Below are 26,130 nucleotides of genomic sequence, written 5' to 3'. Positions count from 1 at the left end.
CTCCACAGAGGGCCGGTGTAATACAGCCAGAACCTCGTTCCATGTCCACTTTTATTTACGCATAAACGAAGAGAACCTAGATGTTCTCATGTACTGTGTGACTTTGGGATAATCCCTGCTTTACAAAGTTTTGCATTAAAAATTCTAAAAAGGGAGCTCTGGTGGCCTAGTGGGAAGAAGCTGCACTGCAATCCCAGAGGTACGCAGTTCAAATCCACCAGATGCTGTGCTAGAGAAGGAGGGGCAATTTCCTCCTGTACCAGTCAGATCTGATTTGACGGTACACACACAAAAAATGGAAAAAAAAATTGTAAAGAAAGATTATATAGAGATTATGATACTTGTTATGAAAGGCAGAATACTGCAGCATAAAAACGTAGTGAAAATAGGAGTAACCTCCCTTCCCCCTATTTTTTTAATAGAGATGATAATAAGGGAGGGGTTTGTTGTTAAAAATAAGCAAAACCTACATCCCCGCTGTTGTGACGTCAGTTCTGACTACTCACAGCACTTGTCCATTGTGTTGCTGAGACAAAGTCTTTGCAGGTGGAGGTTGCCAGCCATTCTCCGAGTGGCTAGTGGGCTCCTTGTGTTGACCTTTGTGCTAGCAGCTGGACATGCCGGGCACTGCACCACTAGAAATTCATCTGCCATCGTTGTTAGCTGCCACTGAACTGATTCAGACTCACAGTGATGCCGCGTGACGGAGCAACACTGCAGTGTAGAGTTCTCCAGGCTGTCGCCTTATAGAAGCCAATCTCCAGCTGTTTCTTCCGTGTGTCCCCTGGGTGGGTTCAAACCTCCAACCTTGCAGTTTGCACCCAAGGGCTAAAGCACTGAATCACTCCTTAGAATGTGGATAAAAGGCACTAATCTTAAATGGGTAGGTGGATGAATTTTACATGTGCATCCACCATGGGGAGCCCTTGGCTGGTGTAAAGGCTGGGTGTTTGAGTCTACCCGTGTGCCGTTTCAGCACTTGAGGGTTAATGAGGGTAAGAGCATCATGACTAGAGTTTTAGTTCTTTGGCAGCGCCTGCCGTAAATGCCCCTCCTGGATTGAGGGAAAGACACCCAGCTGGCCCGCTCACTGCGTGGGGCAGCATTGTGTTGCACTGACGGTTGTTGCCGTGTCATTTATTTCTGTCTCCTCCGTTGCCCTTTGATGCTCTTACGCATTTACTGCCAAGTGAGTGTTTGAAAAATGTACCAAATCACTACTGAAAACACTAATATTTCCTTTCTGGTTTTTCAGATTTGACTTAAGTTACAGGAACTTCTCTAACACCTACAATTCCAGTTACTCAGTAATAGCAACTAAATTATCAATTATTATTAAAATCATTAGCAAGTTTGGGGTCTGATTGTGTCTTTACTTATTGTATCTTTCAGAATGGAAATTGGAAAACTGGCAGAGGCTTGATGTCAATCAGGTATCTGTGTCTAATTTAATCACTTTTTCATTCAATTTTATCTCCTAAATGATAAATTTAAACAATGAATTTTAGGGAATAGATTGCTAATAACTACCCATTTTTTGTCATTTAACACCTGCTTTGTGCCTTTAATTCCTTCCATCAGCCTATAATTACAATGGCAGAAAATGCCAATAGAGACTGCTGAACAGGAAATACTTGGTTTTTAGGAAATTTGTCGTCAGCCTAGTGAAGTTTTGTTAGTAACAATATCTGAAAATATGAAGTATGACCTTGTCCTTGTTGAATGTATGGCACTTAAGCACAAATCCCCTTTATATTTGTGTTGGCCTAGCATCACTGGGTGTTAGTCAGTTGTGCCTGTTAAATGCCATGCTGCCACATTCACCTTGACTCCTAGTGGCCCGACATACAGCACATTGAACCCTGCCTGCTCCTGTGTCTTTCTTGCGATTTCCGTGTGATAAAGCCCTTTGTTGAAAGTCACTGTCTCACTGAAGATCTTCTTCTTCTCTGAGTTTCTACTTTTCAATTAGATGTGGGGAGGTGGGGTGGGAGGAAATGCAGGTTGTTTGCTTTTAGACAGAGTAATTTATGGGATAAGGTGTCAAAGCAAAGTTGTCATGAGGTGATGTTGTGAGGACGTGGAGACAGAAAGCTTGAACAGTTCCTGAGAAAAGGGATATGAAAGAGGATGTCTCTTGGCTAATGGACCTCATGTCTTCATGACATCTCTTCTGGACTTCACTGTCTGACTAAGCCTTCTTAGATATACCTTATTTCATTGGTTAAAATATGTGTTTTTCACCAGTAAATTACATTATTGCTTTTCTATTTTCTGTTTAATTAGGACATCATATTGCATATTAATGGGCCACACCAAACAACCCCAAAACATACCAAAAAACCTCCAAACAATCCCAAACCTGTTAGATGAGGTGGTCAGTTTCTTAGGTGATAGAATAAGAATTCTTTTTTATAGTATGCTTTAGGGAGCTCTGGTGGCCTAATGACAAGGAACTGTGCTGCCAACACAAAGGCACATGGTTCAAATCCACCACCTGCTCTGTGGGAGAGTCATGAACTGTCTCTTCCCGTGTGATTTACTGCCTCTGAAAACCTGGTGGAGAGTCAGCTATGGGTCAGATCCGTGCAGGCAGAACACAGTAGCAACAACAACAAAATAACTTCAGGATGGTTTACTACTTCATGATTTCTTTCAGAATTATTTTTTCAAGTTCATGTTCCTCTAGCAAATGGCATGTTTAGAGATGAACATCTAGTACATAATGATAATAATCATATAAAGATAATATAACAGATATGGTTATTCCAAAATGTAATTGGATTAAGTTGTTTTCTTTTCTTGTTGGCACCTCTTAGAACTGGACTTTTTCTGTCTCTAGGCTGACATCGCACCGTTGATGGCATCTTTGATCGGAGTTCCTTTCCCCCTTAACTCAGTGGTGAGGAATAGAATTCTATCAACTCTTAGTTGAAAAGGTGTATTGCACGACAGAATGTACACTTTTATAAGTATTTGTTTCTGTATAAGTATTTGTTTCGGTATAAACATTAATTACATTTAAAGCTGTTTTCCTATGCATGTCTTTCCCCTTTTTATTATGAATTATTTGTTATTTACAGGGGACCCTGCCTGTGGATTACCTTAACACTTCTGATCTCTTCAAAGCAGAGAGCATGTTTACAAATGCGGTCCAGATTCTTGAACAATTCAAGGTATTTCTTTTAAAAAAAACCTTACACAAAAAAGCAGATAACACTGCAGTTTTAAAATTATGTCTGTGAAGTAAAAATACTTTGTGTTTTTAAAAACACTTTTCTTTAACTACTTTAAATTTGGTATATGGTTACACATTTCTGAAGTGCAGATTCCATGTGTCAATTTTGAGTGTAGAATCATCTTTGAAGAGTGGCTCTAACATATGCCTGTGAAGATTTGTAACCATGTCTATGTGGTATTGAAACTGGCTACATAGAAGCAGAATCAGGGATGGCAGCATTTCATGTACACCCCCCCCCCCCGAAAGTTAGAGAGATGGACCTGTACCTGAAACTCATTGAATCTTCTTCACATTGTTAATTCAGACTTGCTTCTTTGTTTTTTAAGTATTAAAAGATAACAGTCTTCACTACATTACATGCTATTTTACATATTTGACATGCCTAAATCTTTGATTAATATGAGAGTAAAATAATAAATATTTTTAAACTTTGATAAAGTAACATAGGAACACAAAATTCCACGTACATTCAAAGTACTTAGCCATCCCTGAATAGTGATAGCGGTGGATGTCTATATTTCAAAATCAAAGCAATTTTTTGCAAACTTATATTAACATTAAAGTATTTTCTTACTTGGTTCCTAGGTGAAAATGACTCAGAAAAAAGAAGTTACATTGTCATTTTTTTTTACTCCTTTTAAGTAAGTCTCTTAATATTTTTTATTAACTTGAGGGGAAGGGAAGTATTTAGCACTGACTGTTTTGATGATCGAATGGATTCTCTTTGCCACTGTATGTCACGACTGACTCGTAGCTGACCTTCCAGATGGTTTTCAGAGGCTGTAAACCACATGAGAGGAGACTGCTCATCTTTCTCAGTCAGAGGCACTGGTGGCTTCTAAACCCAGAGAGGTGCCACTTTGGGTTAGCCGTGCAATTTCATGCAGATTAGGCTCCCTAGATCGATTGTTTACGTAAAATGCCCTTTTATGTATATTAATGCCAGCTTGAAATTGAGAACTTGCTTTATTGTTTTGTTTAAATACTGAGTCAGATGCTACATATCGTTGAATAACTGACACACAGGGCTAGAGATGGTTACAAGAAAGGCTAAGAAGATAAATTTAGCTGGTCTTATCTAGTTGAAGATGGAGCATTGATGGCCTAGTGTCATCTAAAAGATTGGCTACTTAAGTCCATCATGAGGAGAAAAAGAAAGCAATCTCTTCTCATTAGTGTTCATGGTTTACACACCAGATGGAAAGTTGCCAAGAATTGGAATTGACTCGACAGCAACGGGTGGGTTTGACTGGTTGGGGTGGGACTGTAAGGATGAGGATAAAAGTGGCAATCCTTGGTTGAGCAGAATGATACTGTCTAGTTGAGAGACAAGAATGAATGCTACTGGGTTTAACTTCTACTTGGAGATATTATGGGAGTGGTTGATTAGAAAGATCTGGAACCTCAGGGTAGACATGTTCATTGGCCATGTCATGAAGATTTTAGAGCCATCAGCATAAAGATGGGGGTTGAACTTGTAAGACATGTAAATCACAAATATTTTTTCGTATAATGCTCGGACGGAAGTATCAATGCTCAAAAATAGTTAAGCTAGTATTGGGAAAGAACAAAAGAAGACATCTTTATAATATATCTAATCACGATCTCAGGATACTATAGTTGTTAATAACAATGATTTTTTTTAAGCCTGAGCATAATTGTTGATCTTGGATACTGTTGAGTTGGAACTGACCCAGAGCCGGCCCTTCGGTGGGTTTTCAGAGGCAGTAAGTCACACGGGAGGAGATTGTACATCTTTCTCCTACAGAGAAGCTGATATGTTTGAACCATGTACCTTTGGGTTGGCAGCACAACTCCTTGCCACTAAGCCACCAGAGTTCCATAAACATATTTTTCCCCCTAAACCTATTTTTTATTGTTTATTGAGTGTCTAGAAATCAGACCCAGCCCATAGCTTACCTTCCAGCAGGTTTTCAGAGGCAGTAAATCATACAAGAGATTGCCCATTTTTCTAATGTGGAGCAATTGATGGATCTGAACCACAGACCATTGGGTTGGCAGCACAGCAGAGCTCTCTAAACATATAGTTGTTGTTATGTGCCGTTGAGTCACCTGCGACTCATAGCGACTCTGTCTACAACAGCCCTAAACCTTGCTGTAGCCTGTGCCAATCTCATTGTCTCTGACACACCTACCCTGACTACCACAGTCACTGAATCAATCCATCTCGTAGAGGGTCTTCCTCTTCTGTGCTGTCCCTCCACCCTCCCAAGCATGACATCCCTCTCCAAGGACTGGTTCCTCCTTGCAATATGTCCAAAATATGTCAGATGAAGCTTGATTGTTCAGAGTTGGGGTAAAGAAAATCAGGTTTAACAATATCTTCCTTGGAAATGTTCAGATTACAGGTGATGATACAATTTTATTTCTAGTCTGTAACTTTCATTTTTAAAGTGATATGTAAACATCAAGTCAAAGTCAAAGCCATTGCCGTAGAGTTGGGACCAACTCAAAGCTGACTCCCCAGTAGATTTTTCAGAGATTGTAAATCCCATGGGAAGAGATTGTCCATCTTTCTCCTGAGGAGCTGTGGTGAATTTGAACCCCTAGAGAGCGCTATTTTAGGACTAGCAGTGCAACTCTTTATCATCTAGGTGTAAGAACGTTGAGGAACCATTTTAATCCTGTACTGCTTTTTCGTTGTAGGTTACTTTCTGATTCTAAACAACTCAGCCTTTTAAGAAAAGCAAGATCTTACATAACAGAGAGGAAGTATGATGAGGCAGTAAGTATTCAGACCTTGTGTCTATAATTACCAGTCATTGTTTTGGGGGTGAGATGTGGGCTGTACAGATGGGAGCAAAATGGGTAGATCAGAGAGCTCTCCTGAACCCTCAAGAAAGGGTGAATATCCTCTGTGACTGCTTTATCCTTGGACTTATTTCTCTTATTTCAGATAATCGTTGTTGTTATGTGCAGTTGAGTTGCGTGCAACTCATAGTGAACCTATGTACAACAGTCCTAAACCCTGCCGTAGCCTGTGCCAGTCTCACTGTCTCTGACACACCTACCCCCTCCTCTACCCCAGCCACTGAATCAATCCCTCTCATAAAGCATGATGTCCTTCTTCAAGGACTGGTACCTCCTTCCAACATGTCCAAAGTATGTCAGATGAAGCTTAGAAGTCCATGGTATATTCAGTACTCTTCTCCAACATCACAGCTCAAAGGCATCAATTCTCCTTCTATCATCCCTAGTTATTGTCCAGCTCTCTGACACATAGCAAGTGATTGCGAAAACCATGGCATGTATCACGCACCCCTTAATCTCCAGACTGACATCATTGCTCTTCAATACTTTAGATAATATGAGTACATTTTTCTAGGTCAACATTGGAAATTAACTACTGCTAATTTTGATTATGAGAAAGTATATTCCAATATTCTGTCACCTGACTCAATGTATAATGTTTTATATAGCATAGAATTTTTTAATATTTGGGGTTATGTCTATAATAACTCTATTTATATTAAATCTTGACTTTCCCCAACTCCTACCTTTGTCTGTTTTTCATTATTTTTGCTGTTGCTTTTTAAAAATGTTCTCATGATTTTAAAGTGGTCCACAGTGAGTGGCCCAGCTGACCCACAGGCCTGGGCCTCTCTGGAGGTTTGAAGGCACTAGCATTTCCTCAGGAGAAAGAGCTGCCCCCTCCTCCAGTGAGATTTAGAACAGTAGAAACCCAGGGAATGGTCAGCTGTGAGTCAGTTCTCACTTCTGAGCAATGAGCATTTTCAGTTTGATTTTTCTTTTCCACTTGGCAAGTTACGTTCTCCTTTCTCGTAGGTCTCTCTTTGCAAGGAGCTGATTGGTCTTGCTTTGGAAGGATTGTCCTATTACCACACTTACGACAGATTCTTCTTGGGTGTCAACGTTGTTGTGGGTTTTGTGGGATGGACAGCTTATGTTTCTTTGCTGATCGTCAAGTCTCACTCGGACTTCACAAGAAGTGTTAGAAAAGAAGTTAAGGTGAGTCCAGAGAATATAATGGAGCTTCGTGTGATGGTATAAAATCATTAGGACCGAGAAAAGAGAGTTACCGGATGAACTGGAATGCATCCTTAAATGTGCACATTAAGCTACCTGTTCTGTATCTTATTTGCCTTCATTGTGTGCTGCCAGTTCTCCATTATTTCTATTTCTTCATTTGTAAGAAAGGTACATTAATAAAATAGCTCTGTAGCTTAAAGGGTTACTCTGAATAACTTATTCTATGATATTGGATACTATGAACGTTAGAGAAGTGACGACAGTTACAGAAGAGGGTTCAGATCTTTTGTTCATAGGGTCACTATGAGTCATACTTGACTCAACGGCACTTAACACCACCGCCAATGGTATTAACACAAGCCATCTGTTGATATATAGTACAATATGTGTTAGAGTACTAAGTTAAAGGTTGATCGCTCACCTGCTAAAGGACAGCATTATTTACTATTTGATCTCGCTGGCTCCAAAAAAGTAATCTTAGAAAATTGTCCTTAAGTAAAAAAGTGCTGAGAGCTATAAACAGGTTGTTTGTAAACAAACTTGGAGAATATAGTATATTTTTAAGTTGACCATTGCTAATTTTCTTTAATTGCCCTCTCAGATGATAGGTATATGGATGTCTTTTTTATTTTTTTAATTTCTGGATGCAAAACTTTTATTACTCAACTCGTTATAGGACCACTGGAAAAAAAGTAATATATTTTCTTCACTTTAGAAAATTTCTTTTTAAGAAACTATTACCATGAGTGTGGTACATCAGTGTTTTGTTTGACTTTCAGAAGCCAGACCATCTCCTGCCATGTAGCTTTGTAGCTATTGGCCTTTCATTGGCGTCTTTCCTGCTGATTCAGTCCTCTCCCTGGACGTACTACGTCTATTGTTTGTTGCCGGTGCCCATATGGTATGCGGTTCTGCGAGAGTAAGTAATGCAGCTCGCTACTTTGGTTTTCAATTCATAGTTAAATTTAATTTAAAACAGACTAGATTTCTGTAGCATGTTCATCAAAGACATCTTCATGTCACTTTCAAATTGCCACTGCCCTTTAATTAATTTATAGGTAACATAACATGTGGTATGTGAGAATCCTTTTTGTTTTACTCTGTCTTTTAAAAATTCTTCATTTCCCTGAAATCAAACTGGCAAAGAACCCTTAAACTCACTACTTTGGAAACTTAGGTGTAGAAGACCCTCCAGCAGGTTTTCAGAGCCTTAAATTTTAGAGGAGGAGGTAACCAATCTTTGTAGCAGTGAAAATTCCAAAATAAAGTAATACAATTATTATTGATTGTACTACGACTGGAAGCTCTGGTGGCTTAGTGGTAAGGAATTGCTTTGACATTGTAAAGGTACATGGTTTGAATCCACCAGCGCTCCAAAGGAGAAAGATGAGTAGTCTCCTCTCGTGATTTACTGCCTCTGAAAACTGCTGGAGGGTCAGCTATGAATCAGTCCACAGTACCTAACAACAACAAGTTATTTAGCTCAGTGAAAAGGGAAGTTAAGATTTCCCACGATTAGAGATTAGGAGAATCTCCTCCCCAGTGATTTACAGCCTCAGAAACCCAGTGGAGTGTCCGCTGTGAGGTCCACTGACTTGACAGCAGCTTTCCCCATATATAGCATAAGGCATCTCTTTCTGTAAGCCTTTAAACAGTCTTCATGTGGCTTGAGACCTTTCCCTGGGTCGTTCTGTAGGCTCTCTGTCAGTCTTTACCTCGGGATGAGAGAGCAACTGTCATCGAACAGGATTCATCTCTTTTCATTGCTCCAAACCCAACCCATTGCTGTCGAGTTGACTCCAATGCATAGTGACCCTTTTGGGAAGCATGTAGCTGCCCCCTAGGACTTCCAATGCTGTGTCTTTCTCCTGAAAAACAGCTGGTGGATTTGAATCACCAACCATCTGTTAGCAGCCATGTGTTCTTGGGTAAAAAAGGAAGTAAACTTTTGTAGTTTAAAAAAATTAAAATTTTCCTGTAATATTTCTGGATTTCTAAAATACAGTTCAGGTAATTAAAACAAGTAATTTTATCTTAGTTTTTGAATAGTCTATAAATGGATAATTTCCTGGTTACAAGATTTGCTCGAAATTTTAATCTTCACGATACACAAGTTGAGAATTTTTTCCCCTCTCATCATTAGCATAAAAGTTTTCTTTTTCGTTGATGCATGAAACAGATCTCACATTATCCGAGGCCTTGTCACGTCACTGCGGGCCTTCCCTCTGCGGCATTCTGTTGGTGCTCTGTGCGTCTTTACCTTGGGAATTGAAGTGTTGGTGAGTAACCCACCACATCGCAGTGCTTTCAGGGATCCTGTGTTTTGTGTGTAACTGGCTGAATGACCTCGTTTCGTTTCTCCTTTGGGATGCTTTCCTAGGTGCTCAGTTTCTTCTACCGCTATATGCTTACAGCTGGACTCATCGCATTTGCTGGCTGGCCTTTTGTCACTCAGCTGTGGACTCGAGCCAAGGTATACATCCCAATTTTGTCATAAGTTGCGTGAGTAACTTACTTTGTGTGGTTAGCTCAAGGAAATGTTAATTCTTTAACAAAGGGACAGAGAGTGCCCTTGTGGAAAGAGCCTAAAATATGATCTTGAGTCTATCCCACCTAAATTAGCCTCTCCTCCTGACTTGAGGCTGTCTCTACAGTTGCGATGATTCACAGCCTTTCACAGCAAATGAGCATGTGATGGCTAATGAGGTCTCAGTGCGCTCCTATGAAGTATATTCTTAGGCTTTCATGTTTTGATTGGGTGGCAGGGAGATAGAAATACTGTCTGTGTATATTTGAGAAATTAAATTAAAAAATGTTTAAAATTAAAATTATCTCCTGGTAATAGGATTATTGATCATATTTTATCTCAATCTAATATAAACAGTGTCCTTACTTAGTTCAGGCTTCTTAGAGTCAGTCAGAAAGCAGTGAGGCTTGAATGGCATGAAGCACTGGGTTTGAAATAGCAGATCCAGCTTTGAAGCCTGGTGTTTCATTTATGCTACTAGTATTTTGACTTTTCTCATTGAAATATTGTGAATAATAAAGCCTAGCTCTTTACGTTGTTGTCAGGATTAGGTGGAATGATGCACTTTTATCAAATATTAGAACCTTAGTAAGTCAGTGACCCAAACTCCAGACTCAGTGCTGTCAAGTCACTTCTGAACCATGAAGACCATCGATTTCGGAGGCTGTGCATCTTGGTAGGAGCAGCTAGGGGCTTCAAACTGCTTACCCTGTGTTAGCAGTGCAGCGAGTAGGGCTCCAAGCCCCCAGAACTTCAGTATATGGCACTCATCCACAGAGAAGAAATAAGTTACTCTTACAAGTGAACAGTCATGAGGTCTTGTGTTACACTTCAGGCTGCATCACCGGTTTTCTGCGCCGTTTGTCTGAAGAAAACTCTTTTCTCTATTTCAGGTCACCTCACTGAATTGGACCTTCTTCTCTCTGCTTGTGGCTGTGTTTCCACTGATGCCTGTTGTCGGACGAAAACCAGATATCTCCCTAGTGTATGGAAGTCTTCTTGTATTTATTCTTTTCAGCACATCTGTGTTCTCCATCCACACTATGAACCTAATATTGGTAATGAGTGTAAACTCACTTGAAGAAACTGGTAGTTAAAATAATCCCTGATAGCTGATTATAGTTGCTTCTAGCGTTAGAGAGACATGACGGCTTTGGATGGTCACAGATATCTTGCTGGGCAATGAGAACTCAAAATACTAGGGTTTATTTCCTCTTTCCTCACTTGGAGCAAGCAAGGTGTGAAGGTGTGTCATCTTTATAATAAAGGTTATTGGCAAGTAGCTGCACTGCAATCCCAGAGGTGTGTGGTTCAAATCCACCTGATGCTCTGCTGAAGAAAGAGGTGCAAACTCCTCCTGAAGCAGTCAGATCTGATTTGACAGTACACACATAAAAAAATAATAAAAATTATTTAAAAAAATAAAGGTTATTAATGAATCTTCCCCCAATCATGATGCCACATACTTTTTTTAATAGAGTCCAACTGCTCCAATAATTTGCTCGCATACAGATTGTTCACATAACAGCCTTTGGGTGTAGGTATAGGTTTCACATGAGCACAGTCAAGTACTCTGAGATTCCTATTCTTCTCAATATTAGCCATATTTTGTTATGATCCATACAGTTAAATGCCGTTGTATGATTAGTAAAGCACAAATGAACATTCTTCTGTTATTCTTTGTTCTCAGCCAGGATCCATCTGACATAAACAGTGATATCCCTGGTGTCACAGCCTCCATTCTGAATGTAGCATTTCTCTATGTGCTGTTCTAGCCATTTTTTAAAGGATTTTCAGCCGTATTTTGCTTGCATGTCTTATTAATGCTCTTGTTTGATAATTTCCACATTCTGATGGATCACCTTTCTTGGCAGTGGGATCTCTTCTGTCAGTCAATCAGGCAGCTGTTCTCCAAATTTCCTAACATAGACTTGTGAGTGCATCCAGGGCTGCATCTGTCTTTTAAAATGTGTCAGTTGGTATCCTTTCAATTCCTAAGGGGTTTTTGGTTTGTTTGTTTGTTTGTTTTTTGTTTGTTTGTTTTTGCCAGTGCTTCAGTGCAGCTTGAACTTCTTCCTTAATTGCCAGTGGCTCTTGGTCATGTGGAACTTCCTGAAATATTTGCATGTGGGCCAGTTCTCTTTGCTACGATGACTCTGTGTATTTCCTCCATCTTCTTTTGATGCTTCCTGGGTCATTCAAAATTTTGCCCATAGCATCTCTAAGTATTGGAAATCAAGACTTGAATTTGTTTTTCAATTCTTTCAGCTTAGAAATGCTGAGCGAGTTATTCCCTTTTTATTCTTCAATTCTAGGTTCCTGCACAGTTTGTTATAATACTTTGTCTTCTTGAGCTGCCCTTTGAAATCTTCTGTTCACCTCTTTTACCTCAACGTCTCTTTCGGTAAGTTTTGGCTTCTTGACACTGTAGTGCAATTTTTAGGTTCTCTTCTGACATCCATGTGGGTTTTTAGTTTGTCCTCTTTGTAATGAGGTTTTTCTCTCTTCATGGATGATACCCTTGATGTCGTCCCACAACTCATCTGGTCTTTTTGATCATTGGTGTTCAAAGCTTCAATCCTCTTCTTAAGAAGATTTTTAAATTTAGGTTAGATAGACTCAAGATCATATTTTAGTTCTTGAGGACTGGTTTTATTTTCTTCAGCCTTAGTTTGAACCTGCACATAAGTAATTGATGCTTCTGCAGACGGCATCTGGCCCGGTTTGACTGCTGATACTGAGCTTCTCCAGTGATTCCTTCCACTGATGTAGTCATTCTGATTCCTGTGCAGTCCTTCTGGTGAGGGCCATGTGTAAAGTTAACATTTGTAATTTTTTAGAAGGTATTTGCAATGAACAAATCATTGAAGGTATAAAATTCTGTCTTCAGCCTCATTTCTGTCACCAAGTCTATACTTTCCAACCACTCTTCCTTCTTATTGTTTCCAACTTTTGCATTCCAGTCACCAGTTACCATTAATACATCTTGACTGGTCAATAAAGGACTGCAAAATTTGGTAAAATCTTCAATTTTCTGTTCTTTGGCTTTAGTTGTTGGTACGTATATTTGAATAACAGTCATATTAACAGGTCTTTCTTATTTGCTTATAGATAGTATTCTGTTAGTCACAACATTGTATTTCAAGATAGAACGTGAAATTGCTTTTTAAATATGAATAAAATGCCATTCTTCCTCTCCTTTTCATTCTTGGTATAGTGTAGCTTGTGATTATCTGATTCAAAGTTGCCAAAACCAATCCATTTCGTGTCACTAGTTCCTAGAATGTTGATGTTCATATATTCTTTCAATTTTCACAACTTAATTTTCCACTATTCATAGTTTGCACTTTGCAAGTTCCACCTGTGAAAGGATGTTTGCAGCTCTTTCTCACTCTTTTGGTTGACTTCCAATCTGGGTTCTATCTCTAATACTATAACTGCATAACGAGATAGTGGACACTTCTTTGGGTTGGATCAGGCATTCCTCAGTCCTCACAGTGACATCATTGCTCTTGAACCCTTTAAGGAGATGTTCTGCAGCAGATGCACTCAGTGCAGTGTGATGATTGACTGCCGCTTCCATGAGTGTTGATTATAGATCCAAGACAAATGAAATCTTTGACAACTTGTTTATTTTCTATTATTATGTTGCCCGTTGTTCCAGTGCGGAGCGCTTTTGTTTTATGTTGGTGTATAATCCCTACTAAAGGCTGTAGTATTTGATTTTCATCAGCAACAGCCTCAAGTCATCTTCACTTTCAGCAAGTGAGATTGTCTAATCTGCATGTCACGTATTGCTGATTGAGGTGTTCCCAATCCTGATTCTGTATTCTTCATCGACAGCAGCTTCTCGGATTATTTTTTCAGCGTGCAGATTGAATATGCCTCATGAAAGTATACAACCTTGATATATATCTTTTCTGATTTTAATGGATATAATACAAATCATAAGTCTGCATGTTTTTTGTATGAATAAATAAGTGTTCACAGCCATAAAATATATGTTTTAGATATGGATAATTTTTTTATTTACTTTTCTATTTCTTTTTGGAAATTTGTCCAAAACAGACTAAATATTATGATGGCAAAATCCTTGAAAGTCTTAAAGTAAACAATAGAATTAAAGATTTTAGAAGAAAAATGAGAGAATATTACAAATAATACCATTTTATCCTATTTTTAGCCCAAGATTTTTATTTCTACTAGTGTATCTATTTCGCTCCTTCATCTTGATTAAATCAAATGATTGAGAAATTCTACATTAGTAAAATGTTTTCTGTTGCCATACTGTTTTGGTAAACGTGTTGTGGAAATTTAAAACTTTTAATTGTGTTTTGAAACAGAATGTGTGCAGGCTTGCTGGTTCTTCTGCTGTCCCTGTTTGCCGTAATATCTCTCATTAGGCGTAGAGATAATATTTTAAGTGAAGAGCTACTGGTACCTTTATTGCAGGTCAGTAACAGATTTTTCAATACTGTATTACACGCATGTCAGACCCAGATATACCTTAGGTTATATTTTGTTAGGTTGTTCTGATGATATCATGGTGGTTAGCGTACGTAATTGTTGCCAACTGAAAAGAAAAGTTTTCAGTTAAAGACATGACATGGAAAAATTCTCTGTGTGATATTGGAGGCAGTCTCCAAAAATGGCTCCCAGGAGAAAGACTGAGGAAACCTAGAGAGGGGATGGGTCGAGGGCCAGAGAGCGGCACTGGCCACAAAGTTGAGCTGACAGGGCCCTTCCCTGGGCCAACATCCTGTGTTGTCCCCCTTTGAGCTGCAAAAAGTTAACTTTGGACTTGAAAAAGTTAAGGCTTTTTGAAGTAAAAGCTGCCTCAGGTTGTATTTATATGAAGCCAGTTATACTTTAGATGCTGTCCAGGGAGAAAATAAACTTAAGCTTGGTTGGTGACCTTTATGTACTTCAAAAGCTTTGAACTAGACCTTTGAAAATGGTATTATTTCCTAGTTGTGTTTTATAATAGCTGTGTGCTCTTAAGTAATCTAACTTCAGTTGGTTGTTTTTTGTTTTAAATCTTTAAAGTACAGATACTATCTAAATGATTAAATAATAAAATATTCTGCAAACTCATAGCTTTTTTTTTTGTTAGATGTGTATGGACACCACTTGTTTTTCTTTTAAATAAAACAAAGCAAAATCATATCTAAAACAGAGACAAAAAGCAGAAAACAAAAATCCTAAGTCTTCTAAAAATTTCATCAGGGCAAACCTAGGATAGTATACAGAATTTCCAATTGCATGCTGAAAAAAAATAACAAGTAGCTGATAATGTCTTAATTAAAATTATTTTACAACAATAAGGAAATTATAAAAAGTGAATAATTTTTATTTTTGTCAAAAAGCTTACCAAGCAGTTGATGACTTTAAATCAAGACCTATGCGTGGCTTTCATTGAATTCTCAGATATCATGTCATTTGACAGGAGTAAATATTTCTGAATCTGACTCTGTAGACAAAGTATTTCCATTGGAATGTGGTTTTTCAGAAGTACCCCTACATGAAGTGAATCCATTACAAAATCAATTTTGTATTAACTTTATATCCTATTATTAACAAAATTTTACCTCCCTATTAGTCTATATTTCCTCAAAAAATAAACTTAAACACACTAAATATTCTTTATGTATAAGTTTCAAAGATAAGCATTTACCTTTATAATTCATGATGGTCAAAATTTTGAAAACATTATTTTATTAATGTCAACAATTTTCAGAGTCATATCTATTCCTTCTTTTAGCCAAATCACAGTAAATATTTACCGTATTTTTCTGCACTAACTTTTAACCCCCTTTATCCTTGCATCTTGACACCTGTAATCATTCAGGTAATATTTACTGTGTATATTCACTATATGCAAAACCATAACTTTTAAATTATAGTTTTTGTAAAAAAAGTTAATTACTACTGTTCCTATTTCTATTCATTTAGTTTCTCTTTTTGCTTATTTTCTAAGTAACGTATTTTTAAAATTTCCTTTTGAATGAACTTCACGTTGAATCTGCCACATTGCAAATGAGCGTGCTCACGGGAGTGGAGTTGTCTGCACTCACAGGGACCCTCCCGTAGCTTCGGAGCCTGTACATCTTTCCCGGAGGAGACTGCCAATCTTTCTCCATAGGGGTTGTGTGGCTTCAAACTGCTGACCTTTTAGTTACTTTTAGCACTGTGTCACCACAGCGCCAATAGACAACATTATGATAAATTTAAAAAGATTGAGATTGTCAAGGATTTTCTTTTACTTGAACCCAAAATCCATCGTGGAAACAGTCAAGACATCGAATGATCTGTTTCAGTGGGCAAATGTATTGCCAAGGACCTCTTCACAGTGCTGAAGAATGAGGATACCACTTGACCCAAGCTATGTTCAGTTGCTCCATATGCATGTGAAAACTGGACAGTGACTATGGGAAACCAGAGAAGAACTGATGCTTTTGAATTGCGAGGTTGGTGAGCAGTATTGAGCCTGCTCTGTCAAAAGAGCAAACAAATCTGTCTTGGAAAAATTCCAGCCGAAACATTCCTTAGAAACAAGGATGGTGGGACTCCATCTCACATACTCTGGGCATGTTGTCAAGAGGGGCCAGTAGTTGGAGGAGGACATCACACTTGGAAAAAGAAGAGAGTCAGTGAAAAAGAATGTGGTTCTCAACAGATAGATTCTCACAGTGATTGGGAAAATGGGTTTAAAAAGAGCAGAGACTGTGAGGATGGCACAGGGTGGGACAGAGTTTTTCTCTTGTCAGAGGACCACTGTGTGTCTGACCTAAGTTGTCAACACCTGACAATTTGAGAAAACATGCTTCCTCCTTCAGCAAGGTAATTTTCAAACGATACTACTCAGTCGTTACAGTGCATCTCAGTGAGTCTAAGAGGCGCATTTCCCATATCTCTGACGTGAGAATGTTTTGGAATTTAATCTGCGGCTCTTAGGCCTGGTTTTAATTGTTTTTGGTCAAACATTCTTCTAAGTGGTATAGCACTGGTCTGTCCATTTGCTGTGCAGAGGTAACTCGTGGTTGCTGTGAAGCGGAACACTGTGACACTGATGTGTCAAATGCAATAATGGTCACCCATGGTGGACAGTGTTTGGTGGAGCACTCTGTTTAAAACAAGCTTGGAAGCAGGAGTGGCATCCACTTCCAAAATGGCTTGCCTCCGGAAACTATGAACTTGGAGAAACAATGAAAGTTATATAAGTGTTCACTTCTGTGATTCACAGGGTCACTATGAGTTGTCTATGACATGAGGACACTTAACAACAACAACAACAACAACCCTATATTGGCATAGGTGCATTCCATTTGCCTCTTAATTTCCTAGTAACATGGGAATAAATCGCTCAGATCATATGCTGAAACTCCTGATCTCGAAGGGAACTGACTTCATTCACAGCCCCCCTCTTTAAAAATAGTGGTTTGGAAAGCTTTATTCTAAAGGAACTAGTCTATTTTAGACTTGTGGCTCATATGGTGTCAGCCCCAAGTTTTCATCTCTACCATGTAGGTCAGAAGTGCCCACAGACACTGTGTAAAGTGAACTGGAGTGATTGTATCCCAATAAAGCAGAATGTGTGAAAGCACCAGTCTCCCCTCTGCCATCTGCCACCTCCCACTCCAGTTTATAAGAAGCCTTGGTGCAGTAAGTCCTCAGCTGCTAACAGAAAGGTCATTTGTTCATACACACCAGCTGCTCTGCAGAAGAAAGGGAGTCAGTTGTCTTCTCTAAAAGGCATATGGTGCCGCTCTGCTCTGCGCTATAGCATTACTGTGGGTCAGGATCGACTTGAGGGCTGTGAGCTTGCTTTGTTGTGACACTAGTTTATGAGTTACCTAACTTGTATTTATAGTTTTCGTATCTTAAGAACTAGGTACCTGGGAGCTCTGGTGGCCTAATGGCAAGAAGTTGTACTATAATCCCAGAGGCTGTTTGTTGTTGTTGTTATGTGCCGTCGAGTCGCTGGCGACTCATAGCGACCCTATGTACAACAGCCCTAAACCGTGCTCTAACCTGTGCCAATCTCATTGCCTCCGACACACCCATCACAATTAACCTAGTCACTGAATCAATCCACCTCATAGAGGGTCTTCCACTCCTGCACTGTCCCTCCACTCTGCCCAGCATGATGTCCCTCTCCAAAGACCTGTCTCTCCTTACAACATGTCCAAAGTATGTCAGGTGAAGCCCCAGAATCCTTGCCTCCAAGGAGCAGCCTGGTTTAACCCTCTCTAGGGTGAATCTATTTGTTTTCCTGGCAGTCCATGGTGCATTCAGTACTCTTCTCCAGCACCACAGCTCAAAGTCGTCAATTCTCCTTCTATCTTCCCTAGTCATTGTCCAACTCTCTGATGCATAACAAGTGATTGCAAAAACCATGGCCTGTATCAGGCGCACCTTAGTCTTCAGAGAGACACCGTTGCTCTTGAGTACTTTAGAGAGGTCCCTAACCGCAGAGGTACACGGTTCAAATCCACCAGATACTCTTCTGGAGAAGGAGGGGCCTTCTCCTCCTCTGTGCCAGTCAGATCTGATTTGATGGTACACACACAAAAAATAATAAAATTAATTTTTTTTTTTTAAAAAAAGAACTAAGCGGTTACTCCAACCACAACTACATGAACAAATGAATTAACAAATAGATGGATTTTTGGTTGAAGGCCAAAGATGGCAATTACTTAATTACACTGAACTGAACCTATTTCACTCTGTTTCTATAATTTAAGAAAATGGTAACATTAATAATGAATGCTGCTGAGTAAAAACATGATAACATCTGACAATATTCTCTTCAAAGTGTGAAATGTGCCATTTCATAATTTACAAGGGGTGACCCTTTCTTTGCTTAGTTCAAGAGCACTGAGTCAGCCTGGCCACCATTCGGGGAGCTGGGTCCATATGGTTCAAACGGCACTTTGGCCAGACTCCCCGTGCTCCCCGCTCTTGCCTGGACGTTCTTCCTAGTGTGTGAGTGAGTCCCAGCCCCTCCAGTGACGACCCTTTTCTGTCTCTGTGTTCAGATGCTGAGCACGGTGCTCTCCATGCTGGTCGTGTCCAGCACCCATCACAGTCTGCTCAGGAAGGAAGGACTGCCTCTCCGCAATCAGGTCGTTAGCTGGACCGTCCTGGGTGAGTGACCTCCAGTCACTGGGCAGAAAATGACCCAGTTCTGCCATTATTATTGACCCAGTTCTGCCATTATTATTGCTCTTGGAAGAAATGGTTTTATGAAAATAGTAATAGCCACCTCCTCTTGCTATCTCTTGCTTGAGTATGTCAGAATTAGAGCTGTCTAATATATCTAAATATGCAAATAGGAGGGGCAATCTCCTCTTGTACCAGTCAGATCCAATTTGACGGTACACACACACACACACACACACACACACATAAAGAATAAGATAAAAATTAAAAACTAAATATGCAAATATGTAGAAGAATTACTGAAGAATATTTATGATCTGATTATTATAATATTTATGATCTGATTGTATCTGATATATTTGACTTCTGACAAAAGTCTGCTGCATGAAAATGCAGAAAATCTAAATTATTTAAAGCAAACTATAATTAAAATAAATGTAATTATAGTTTAAATAAATGTAATTTTAATTATAAAGGTCAAGTGCCAGATTTCTTATAAAAATGATTAGTGCAGTGAACTGACTCAGTCCCACAAAGATAAATATTGTATAAAACCATTATTGTAGAATGAGTGAAAGGATCCAGGAGGATGGGAGAGGCTGGAAGCAGAGGGATGAGGATGTGCAGGGGGAGGGGCATTAATGATGGGGTTGTACAATTTGATGGGTGGGGGGATTGAGGGAAATTGAAATAATTTGTTCTTGGAAAAAAAAATGAGTGCAAATATAAGCTCTTGTTGCAATACCGTACACACTGCGAACGGGCTAACTGGTGACAGAACTCGGCTAACTGGTGACAGAACTCGGCTAACTGGTGACAGAGCTCGTGGTGCCCGTGCAGTAGCCCGGCTCCCGGTTCCGGCGCTGACCCAGGACCTGCTCTGTGTCGTTGCAGCCTCCTCCCTGGTGGTGCCTCTGCTGAGTCCCTCCGTCCTCCTCCAGCGACTGCTCAACATCCTTCTGTCCCTGATGCCCACCTACCTGCTGCTAAGCACGGGGTATAAACTTATAAACATTTAAATCTTAATGTTGTATACTTTTGAGTCAGTATTAACTCATTGACCTTCCAGCAGTTTTTCAGAGGCTTTCAATCACGTGGGAGATTACCCATTTTTTTCCCCATGAAGCAGCTGGTGGATTAGATCAAATAATACCAAGCTTAAAAATATATCTGTTATTTTCTCTATCAGTCTTTAGCTTCTATAAGTAAGAATTGTTAGTAAATCTTGAGTTTCAAACAATTATCTAGCATATGTTTTTTTCCCACTTGTTGTATTTATTTTATTTAAATTGTTCATTCTTCTTTGAATTTTATTTTTAAATATGTTTTTAGTTTTGCTTTTAGATGTACCATGGTACAGATACTCTTGTGATTCAGGAAACTTTCAGAATGTTTCCCCAAAGTTAAGGAAACTTAACCTAATGAAAACGGTTTTTTATTTAATATTGAAATTTTCTGAAAACCAAATTAAGTTTTATTGGAGGCAGACCCTGAAGCAATCACTCTTTATGATTCTGAGACAACAATCAATTATTCCCATCATTAAATTTTGGACCTTCATTTTCTTACTTTTTAATTTTACTTCATCTCTTTTTAAGTCTTCCTGAGGTTTAGAAATAGGCACATTACAACAAACACTGAGTAGGAAAGACACGTTGAATAAATAATGCATATAGTTTGAATTTTTTGCCAAATACAGTATCTCCTAAATTAGACTAAATCTGTGGAGCTAATTATTATTGTATCAACAAATTATTAAATTATCAAATTATTCCTGGATATTTTTTTTTTTTTGTAAACTTATTTGGCCCAAGACTTTAGTTCAGTCTTTGGAAAACTTGTTAGTTGTTGTCTAGTTGGTGTCTACTTGTAGCAACTCTATGTAATGACACTGTACAACAGAACAAAAAGCTACATTGACAGTTGTTTGCTATGTTTGAGCCCACTGCTGCTGCCACTGTTTTAGTCTCTCGTTAGAGGTTTTACTCATTTTCACTGGCATTTTACTTTACTAACATGACAATCTTCTTAAAAGATTGGTCATTTCCAGTAACATGTGAAAATCCTATGAGATAAAGTCTCTCCATCATAAGCTAACATGCTTTTCCAGGCCTATTCAATTTGTAGAGACCACATGAACTGCTTCTTGTTTAGTAAGGTTTCATTATGTGCTCTCAGAGCCCATAATAACATTTAATTTGTATTTCAGCTAATTCAAATATGTAGATAGTATCTAATACATTATTTTAAAAAAATGATGTCCCACAGGAAAACTCTTTTGATTGGTTTAACTACATTATATAAAAGAAAGTGATCATAGTTTATAGGTTTTTTGAAGGATATAAATATGTAACATGTTTTATAGAATTATGAAATTCTTATATCTTAGAAATGAATAATTGCATATATATCATTATAAGCAGTAAGAAAACTGTAGTCCAAAGCATGACTTTTGATTCAGTTAATCATCAGTGGGTTTATGTTTAAAATCCATAGTTCTGGAAACCGTAAGTCTCTGTAACCTTTCATTAAAATTAATAAAAAAAAAGTGGGGGGAAATCCATAGTTCTGAAAGGATCAGGTGGGATATAAGGATGTGGTGGCCGAGTCTGACCTCTCCTACTTCATAAAAGGGAACTGTCCGCATCAATAAAAGAAGTAGCAGCATATAGATATTTGCTTGGTCAGACATGGCAACCCCCATGCTCCTGCGCCTCTTTCTACCAATCATTTGAGTCCAATATTCATTGTTGTCTCACAGATTTTACTCATAGCTGTGGTATTGAGAGTGGGGTTTATTAGGGAAATAAGTTGGAGAGTGGGGGGGAGGTAAAGAATATCACCCAGTGCAAGTCTAGGTTTTAGTCCAGCAGTCCCAAGGCACAATACCTCAATTAGTCCAGACTCTGGTTTCAGTTCAGCAGTCAGCCTTTCCTTCCATCATCCAGAAGGAAAAGGAAAACCTTTAACTGTGGCCTTTATCTCAGGGCTCCTCTGGTTCCACTTGCCACAGTTTATCCATAGCAATGTCACAGTCACTCCACCACCATCACTAGAGTCTCACTCACCAGGGTCTTGTGCTCAGATCCAATCCCCCTCAAGTCTTGCTGCTCTGTGTGGGAAACTCTCTCTCACTCTCTTTCTCTTTCTCATCCTAGTTCCAAGCTGTTGATAATTTGCAAGACCGTGTGTTTTCAGTTAAGGTAGCATAATGGCTGGAAAAGCCAGCTTTTAAGCTAACATTACATAGTGTTAAATGGATGTATTGTTGTTATATGCCATTGAGTCTCTTGCGACTCGTAGTGACCCTAAGTATAATAACATCTCTGAACCCTGCTCTATCCTGAGCCAATTTCTTTGTTTCTGACACATCTAACTCCATTACCCTCATCATGGAATCAATCCATCTTATCCAGGGTCTTTCTCTCTTGAGCAGTCCCTCTACCCTTCCTAGCATGATGTCACTTTCCAAGGACTGTTCTCTCCTTGAAACATGCCCGAAGAATGTCAGATGAAGTTTCAGAATCCTTGCCTCCAAGGAGCAGGCTGGTTTCACCCTCTCTAGGATGAACTTATTTGTTCTCCTAGCAGTGTGTGGTATATTCAGTACTCTTCTCCAGACACACAGCTCAAAGGTGTCAGTTCTCCTTCTATCATCGTTAGCCGTTGTCCAGCTGTCTGACACAGCAAGTAATTGCAAAGACTATGGCCTGGATGAGGCACACCCGTTCCACAGGCATATACAGAATTGTAAGCTGCTCCAAAAAAAAAAGGGGGGGGGACTTTATTTTAGAGTGTTAGACAATTACATAATGGAATGGGTAAGTTGTTTTGAGTTAATGTCTAATATAAAGAATGAGCAGTAGAGCTGGATTCGTGCCATCTAGGACTCACATAGGCCTTGGAATAAGCTTTAAGGAATGACTAAGACACAGGCATTTTAAAGCTTTGTTTTTCAACTAATTTTTCATAATTATAAAAATCATATGACCTCCATTTGGAAAGTTGTGACAAGAGAGGGAAAAACCTTTTATCAGAGCTATCCTTTCTGTGGATGTTTTTGTCTTTTGCACCTCCCCCCCCCCCATTTTTTAAAATTGACAATTTCTTCTTACCCTGTGACCATGTGTATTTATTTAGTTTAACTCTGGAATTATCTTCCTACTTTTCTCTTAGTATTTTCATTATTGTTGTGCACATTTGCCATCTATTTTATGAATGCTTTTTAAACCTGTTCTATTTTAAGCAGATAATGATCTCAAGATTTATTAAGTTGGAATTGAAATGTCAGTTTTCTTTTCTACTGTCTTCTGGGAAGCTTACAGTGATATTGTGATTAAAATCTGAGAAAGACCTCTCATTATAAATGTATAGTTTTTATTTGCTTTGTTTTCCCCCTCTAATATTTCCTCCTATGCCTTGTCCTACTACCCTCATCCTCAACCCCCCTGTTCCAAATAGGTATGAAGCTCTCTTTCCACTGTTGTTGTCATGTTTGATGTTTGTCTGGATACAGATGGAACAAGAAACTCTACAACAATCTGGTGTTTCCTGTAAACAGAAGGTAACTTACTAAAATCATGGTCTAGTTTAGTTGATTCCATTACAATATACTTCCATATTCTCTATTAAATACTCTCTATGAAAATATTCTCTAATAAGGATGTCAGAATATTATTTCATTAAGATTTTTATTTTCTAAAAAGTTAATGGTGTTTGAAAAACAAGTAAGTGTTACTTGGCACTGGCAATCAAATCACTAACTCCTAACGCTTGCCCCGTGCCATGGAAGAATGTGTTCTCGTTGTTTGATGGGCGGTGATCCAGACTGAGGTAGAGGCCCTGATGCAGAAATACAGCTGAAGGAATCGAGGCAAGAGGAGACGCTTCATCTTATTTTTCTCCATTTTTAGGTCCAGTTATTCCCTCATCCAGTTCATTTTAGCCAAGGGATATTTATATTGTTGTAATTTGTGAATTTGATTGTAAGATGACAAAATTTCCAATGTTATTATTTTTTTTCTTTCTTGTCATCTTAATCTAAAATGCTTGTTCTGCCACCTCTGTGATCATGACCTTGACTTGTTCCTTTAACCGCAGTTCAACACAGTCTGCTCTAAATTGTAAGGTCCAATGAGATTTTAAGAGTATCTTTATCATGCTGTGTTGTAGAATAGAACTGGCGATTCGTGCTTTTGTTTGGTTTAGAATTGTAGGTTATGTGATAGCATTGGTGCTAGAATATTTGCCATTTTAGTTAAAGCGGATGAGTAATGCAGGAAAACACCCTCCTACTTTGTCTTGAACTGGCTCTGGGCTTCTGGTGGCGCGCTCTGTACCGCGTTGCTCCCCCAAAGTCAGCATGTCACCCTTGGTTCCAGTTCACTAGTTGCTCTGCAGCAGACAAACGGTCAGTGTCCTCCTATTGTGGTTATGTCCTCACAGACCTGATGGACTTAGAAGCAGCTTGCCAGCACTGAATCAGAGTTTGGTTTGTGGGAAGTAGTTTTAGGTTGAGCCCACCCTAATCAACATTTATGAAAATGAAATTAATGAGAAACTTAAGGAACATATATTAAACACTGCTTTTAACTTTCAGCCTTGAGGTATTACAACAATGCATAAAAAGGAGTTCTAAGGTTCAAATAAATGATCAGAGACTTTTCTTAATATTAAATATTTTAGTAGACTGACTGGGATTCATTGTTTCATTTAAAAAATTTTGGTTTTCAATGAAAAGTAAGTTATCTTTCCCAAGGAAAGTTTTCCATTGCAGGGTCCACACACTTTTTGTTTCTTAGCATGGGTTACAATCCCCACAGTGTCCCAAGGCTTTAATTTTTTGTATGCATTTGAATCAATTCCAACCCATAGTGTCCTGTGTGAAGTAGTAGAATTGTCACTATGTGATTCTTATGAGAGCGAATGGCCGTGGCTCTGTGGAGTGAATAATGGGGAACTCTCTCTTTAAAGTCTTCCCTGAGTGTGAGGGGACTGACTTTAAGCAAATAGTGACTGCATCTTGTTGAATAACTTCATACTTTACCAAAACCAAGAATATTTTACCTTTTTGTAAAATAGAAAATTATTGCTCTAAATATAGACTTAACAGACACTCAAAGTAGTAGAGATTTGAAATTATTTTTACCATTATTTTTAATGCATCCTCTACTTTGAGGGAAGATCAGAATGCTCTCTGAGAATCAGTCTTTGCAAAGGGAAGAATTATGCAAGGAATTAGAAGGGAAACCTTTATCTATCATAAAAGCCCTTTTCAATAGTGTTATGCAGAAAGCAATACAGCCACCAAGATAATTTTATTATTATCAACATATTTTACATTTTGGCAGATTTTATTTTGGTGTAAATAAGCTATAAGTTGTTTTGTTTATTGATTTATTGATCTATAGCCATTGTAACGTAGACTCCAAGTTGTCCTTTGACTGTAAACATAAGCCGACTAGTAGAGTGTATTACTATTTTCTTCTCTCACAGCTCACCAGTTTTGACTTCTCCTGTAACACGGATATAAGTCAGTTTCGGCAGCTCTATCTGGATGACATCCGCAGGGCCTTTTTCCTTGTATCCTTCACTGAAATATTTATTGTAAGGACTCTGCCTCCCATTTAATGGAGCAAGAAGACACAGCAGGCGTTTCTGCCTGTTGGAGTGTTTTTTTGGTAACATTTATTGTCTCCACCATGCAGCGGCAGCTTCCACTTCCCCGCTGTGCTTTCTGTATCTGGTCGTCACTCTGTCCTGTCCTCTGAGTCCTAGCCCTGGGCAGATGCTCCTTTTTGATCTCACTATGGATGATTGCTCTAAGTAGGACACACCTCCCTGGATGTGGCTGGTCTATCTCATGGGCCCGTCTGTTTGGCTGAAAGTTGAAGCACGAATGTGAGTTCAGTGTTAGGCTGACAAGGTGACTGAGGGTCACAGTCGTGGGTGTTTCTTTTGTTCCACCTCTTCTGTTCTTATCGAGGACATTCGACTGTGATACCTGTCAGACCAGTGGGTGCTGGTAGCCAGCCACCATCTAGTTCTGTTCTCAGGGTTTTGTTGTTGTGTACAGTTGAGTTGGAGCTGACTCGTAGCCGAGCCTTCAGCAGGTTTGTAGTTTAACACATAGAAGGAGATTGCCTTTTTTTCTCCCACAGAGCAGCTGATGGATTTGAACCATTGGCGT

General features: G+C 38.9%; 1 protein-coding gene across 1 annotated transcript in view; it reads left to right on the top strand.

The window, feature by feature from the left end:
• Positions 1–26,130, top strand: part of LOC102875145 (GPI ethanolamine phosphate transferase 1-like) — a 46,282-nt gene that overhangs the window by 7,861 nt on the left and 12,291 nt on the right. Inside the window, exons 8-22 of the mRNA XM_006892727.1 lie at positions 1,393–1,433; positions 2,843–2,902; positions 3,084–3,176; positions 3,827–3,882; positions 5,909–5,987; positions 7,049–7,231; positions 8,032–8,171; positions 9,432–9,531; positions 9,633–9,725; positions 10,673–10,764; positions 14,123–14,231; positions 18,818–18,926; positions 19,836–19,938; positions 23,403–23,505; positions 25,437–25,523. Coding sequence (XP_006892789.1) covers positions 1,393–1,433; positions 2,843–2,902; positions 3,084–3,176; positions 3,827–3,882; positions 5,909–5,987; positions 7,049–7,231; positions 8,032–8,171; positions 9,432–9,531; positions 9,633–9,725; positions 10,673–10,764; positions 14,123–14,231; positions 18,818–18,926; positions 19,836–19,938; positions 23,403–23,505; positions 25,437–25,523 — 1,448 coding nt within the window. The remainder of the gene's footprint in view (positions 1–1,392; positions 1,434–2,842; positions 2,903–3,083; positions 3,177–3,826; positions 3,883–5,908; positions 5,988–7,048; positions 7,232–8,031; positions 8,172–9,431; positions 9,532–9,632; positions 9,726–10,672; positions 10,765–14,122; positions 14,232–18,817; positions 18,927–19,835; positions 19,939–23,402; positions 23,506–25,436; positions 25,524–26,130) is intronic.

Source organism: Elephantulus edwardii, unplaced genomic scaffold, assembly GCF_000299155.1.
Source record: "Elephantulus edwardii isolate Elephantulus edwardi_28Jun2011 unplaced genomic scaffold, EleEdw1.0 scaffold00118, whole genome shotgun sequence".
Classification (NCBI taxonomy): Eukaryota; Metazoa; Chordata; class Mammalia; order Macroscelidea; family Macroscelididae; genus Elephantulus; species Elephantulus edwardii.
This window is presented reverse-complemented; position numbering and strand designations above follow the sequence as displayed.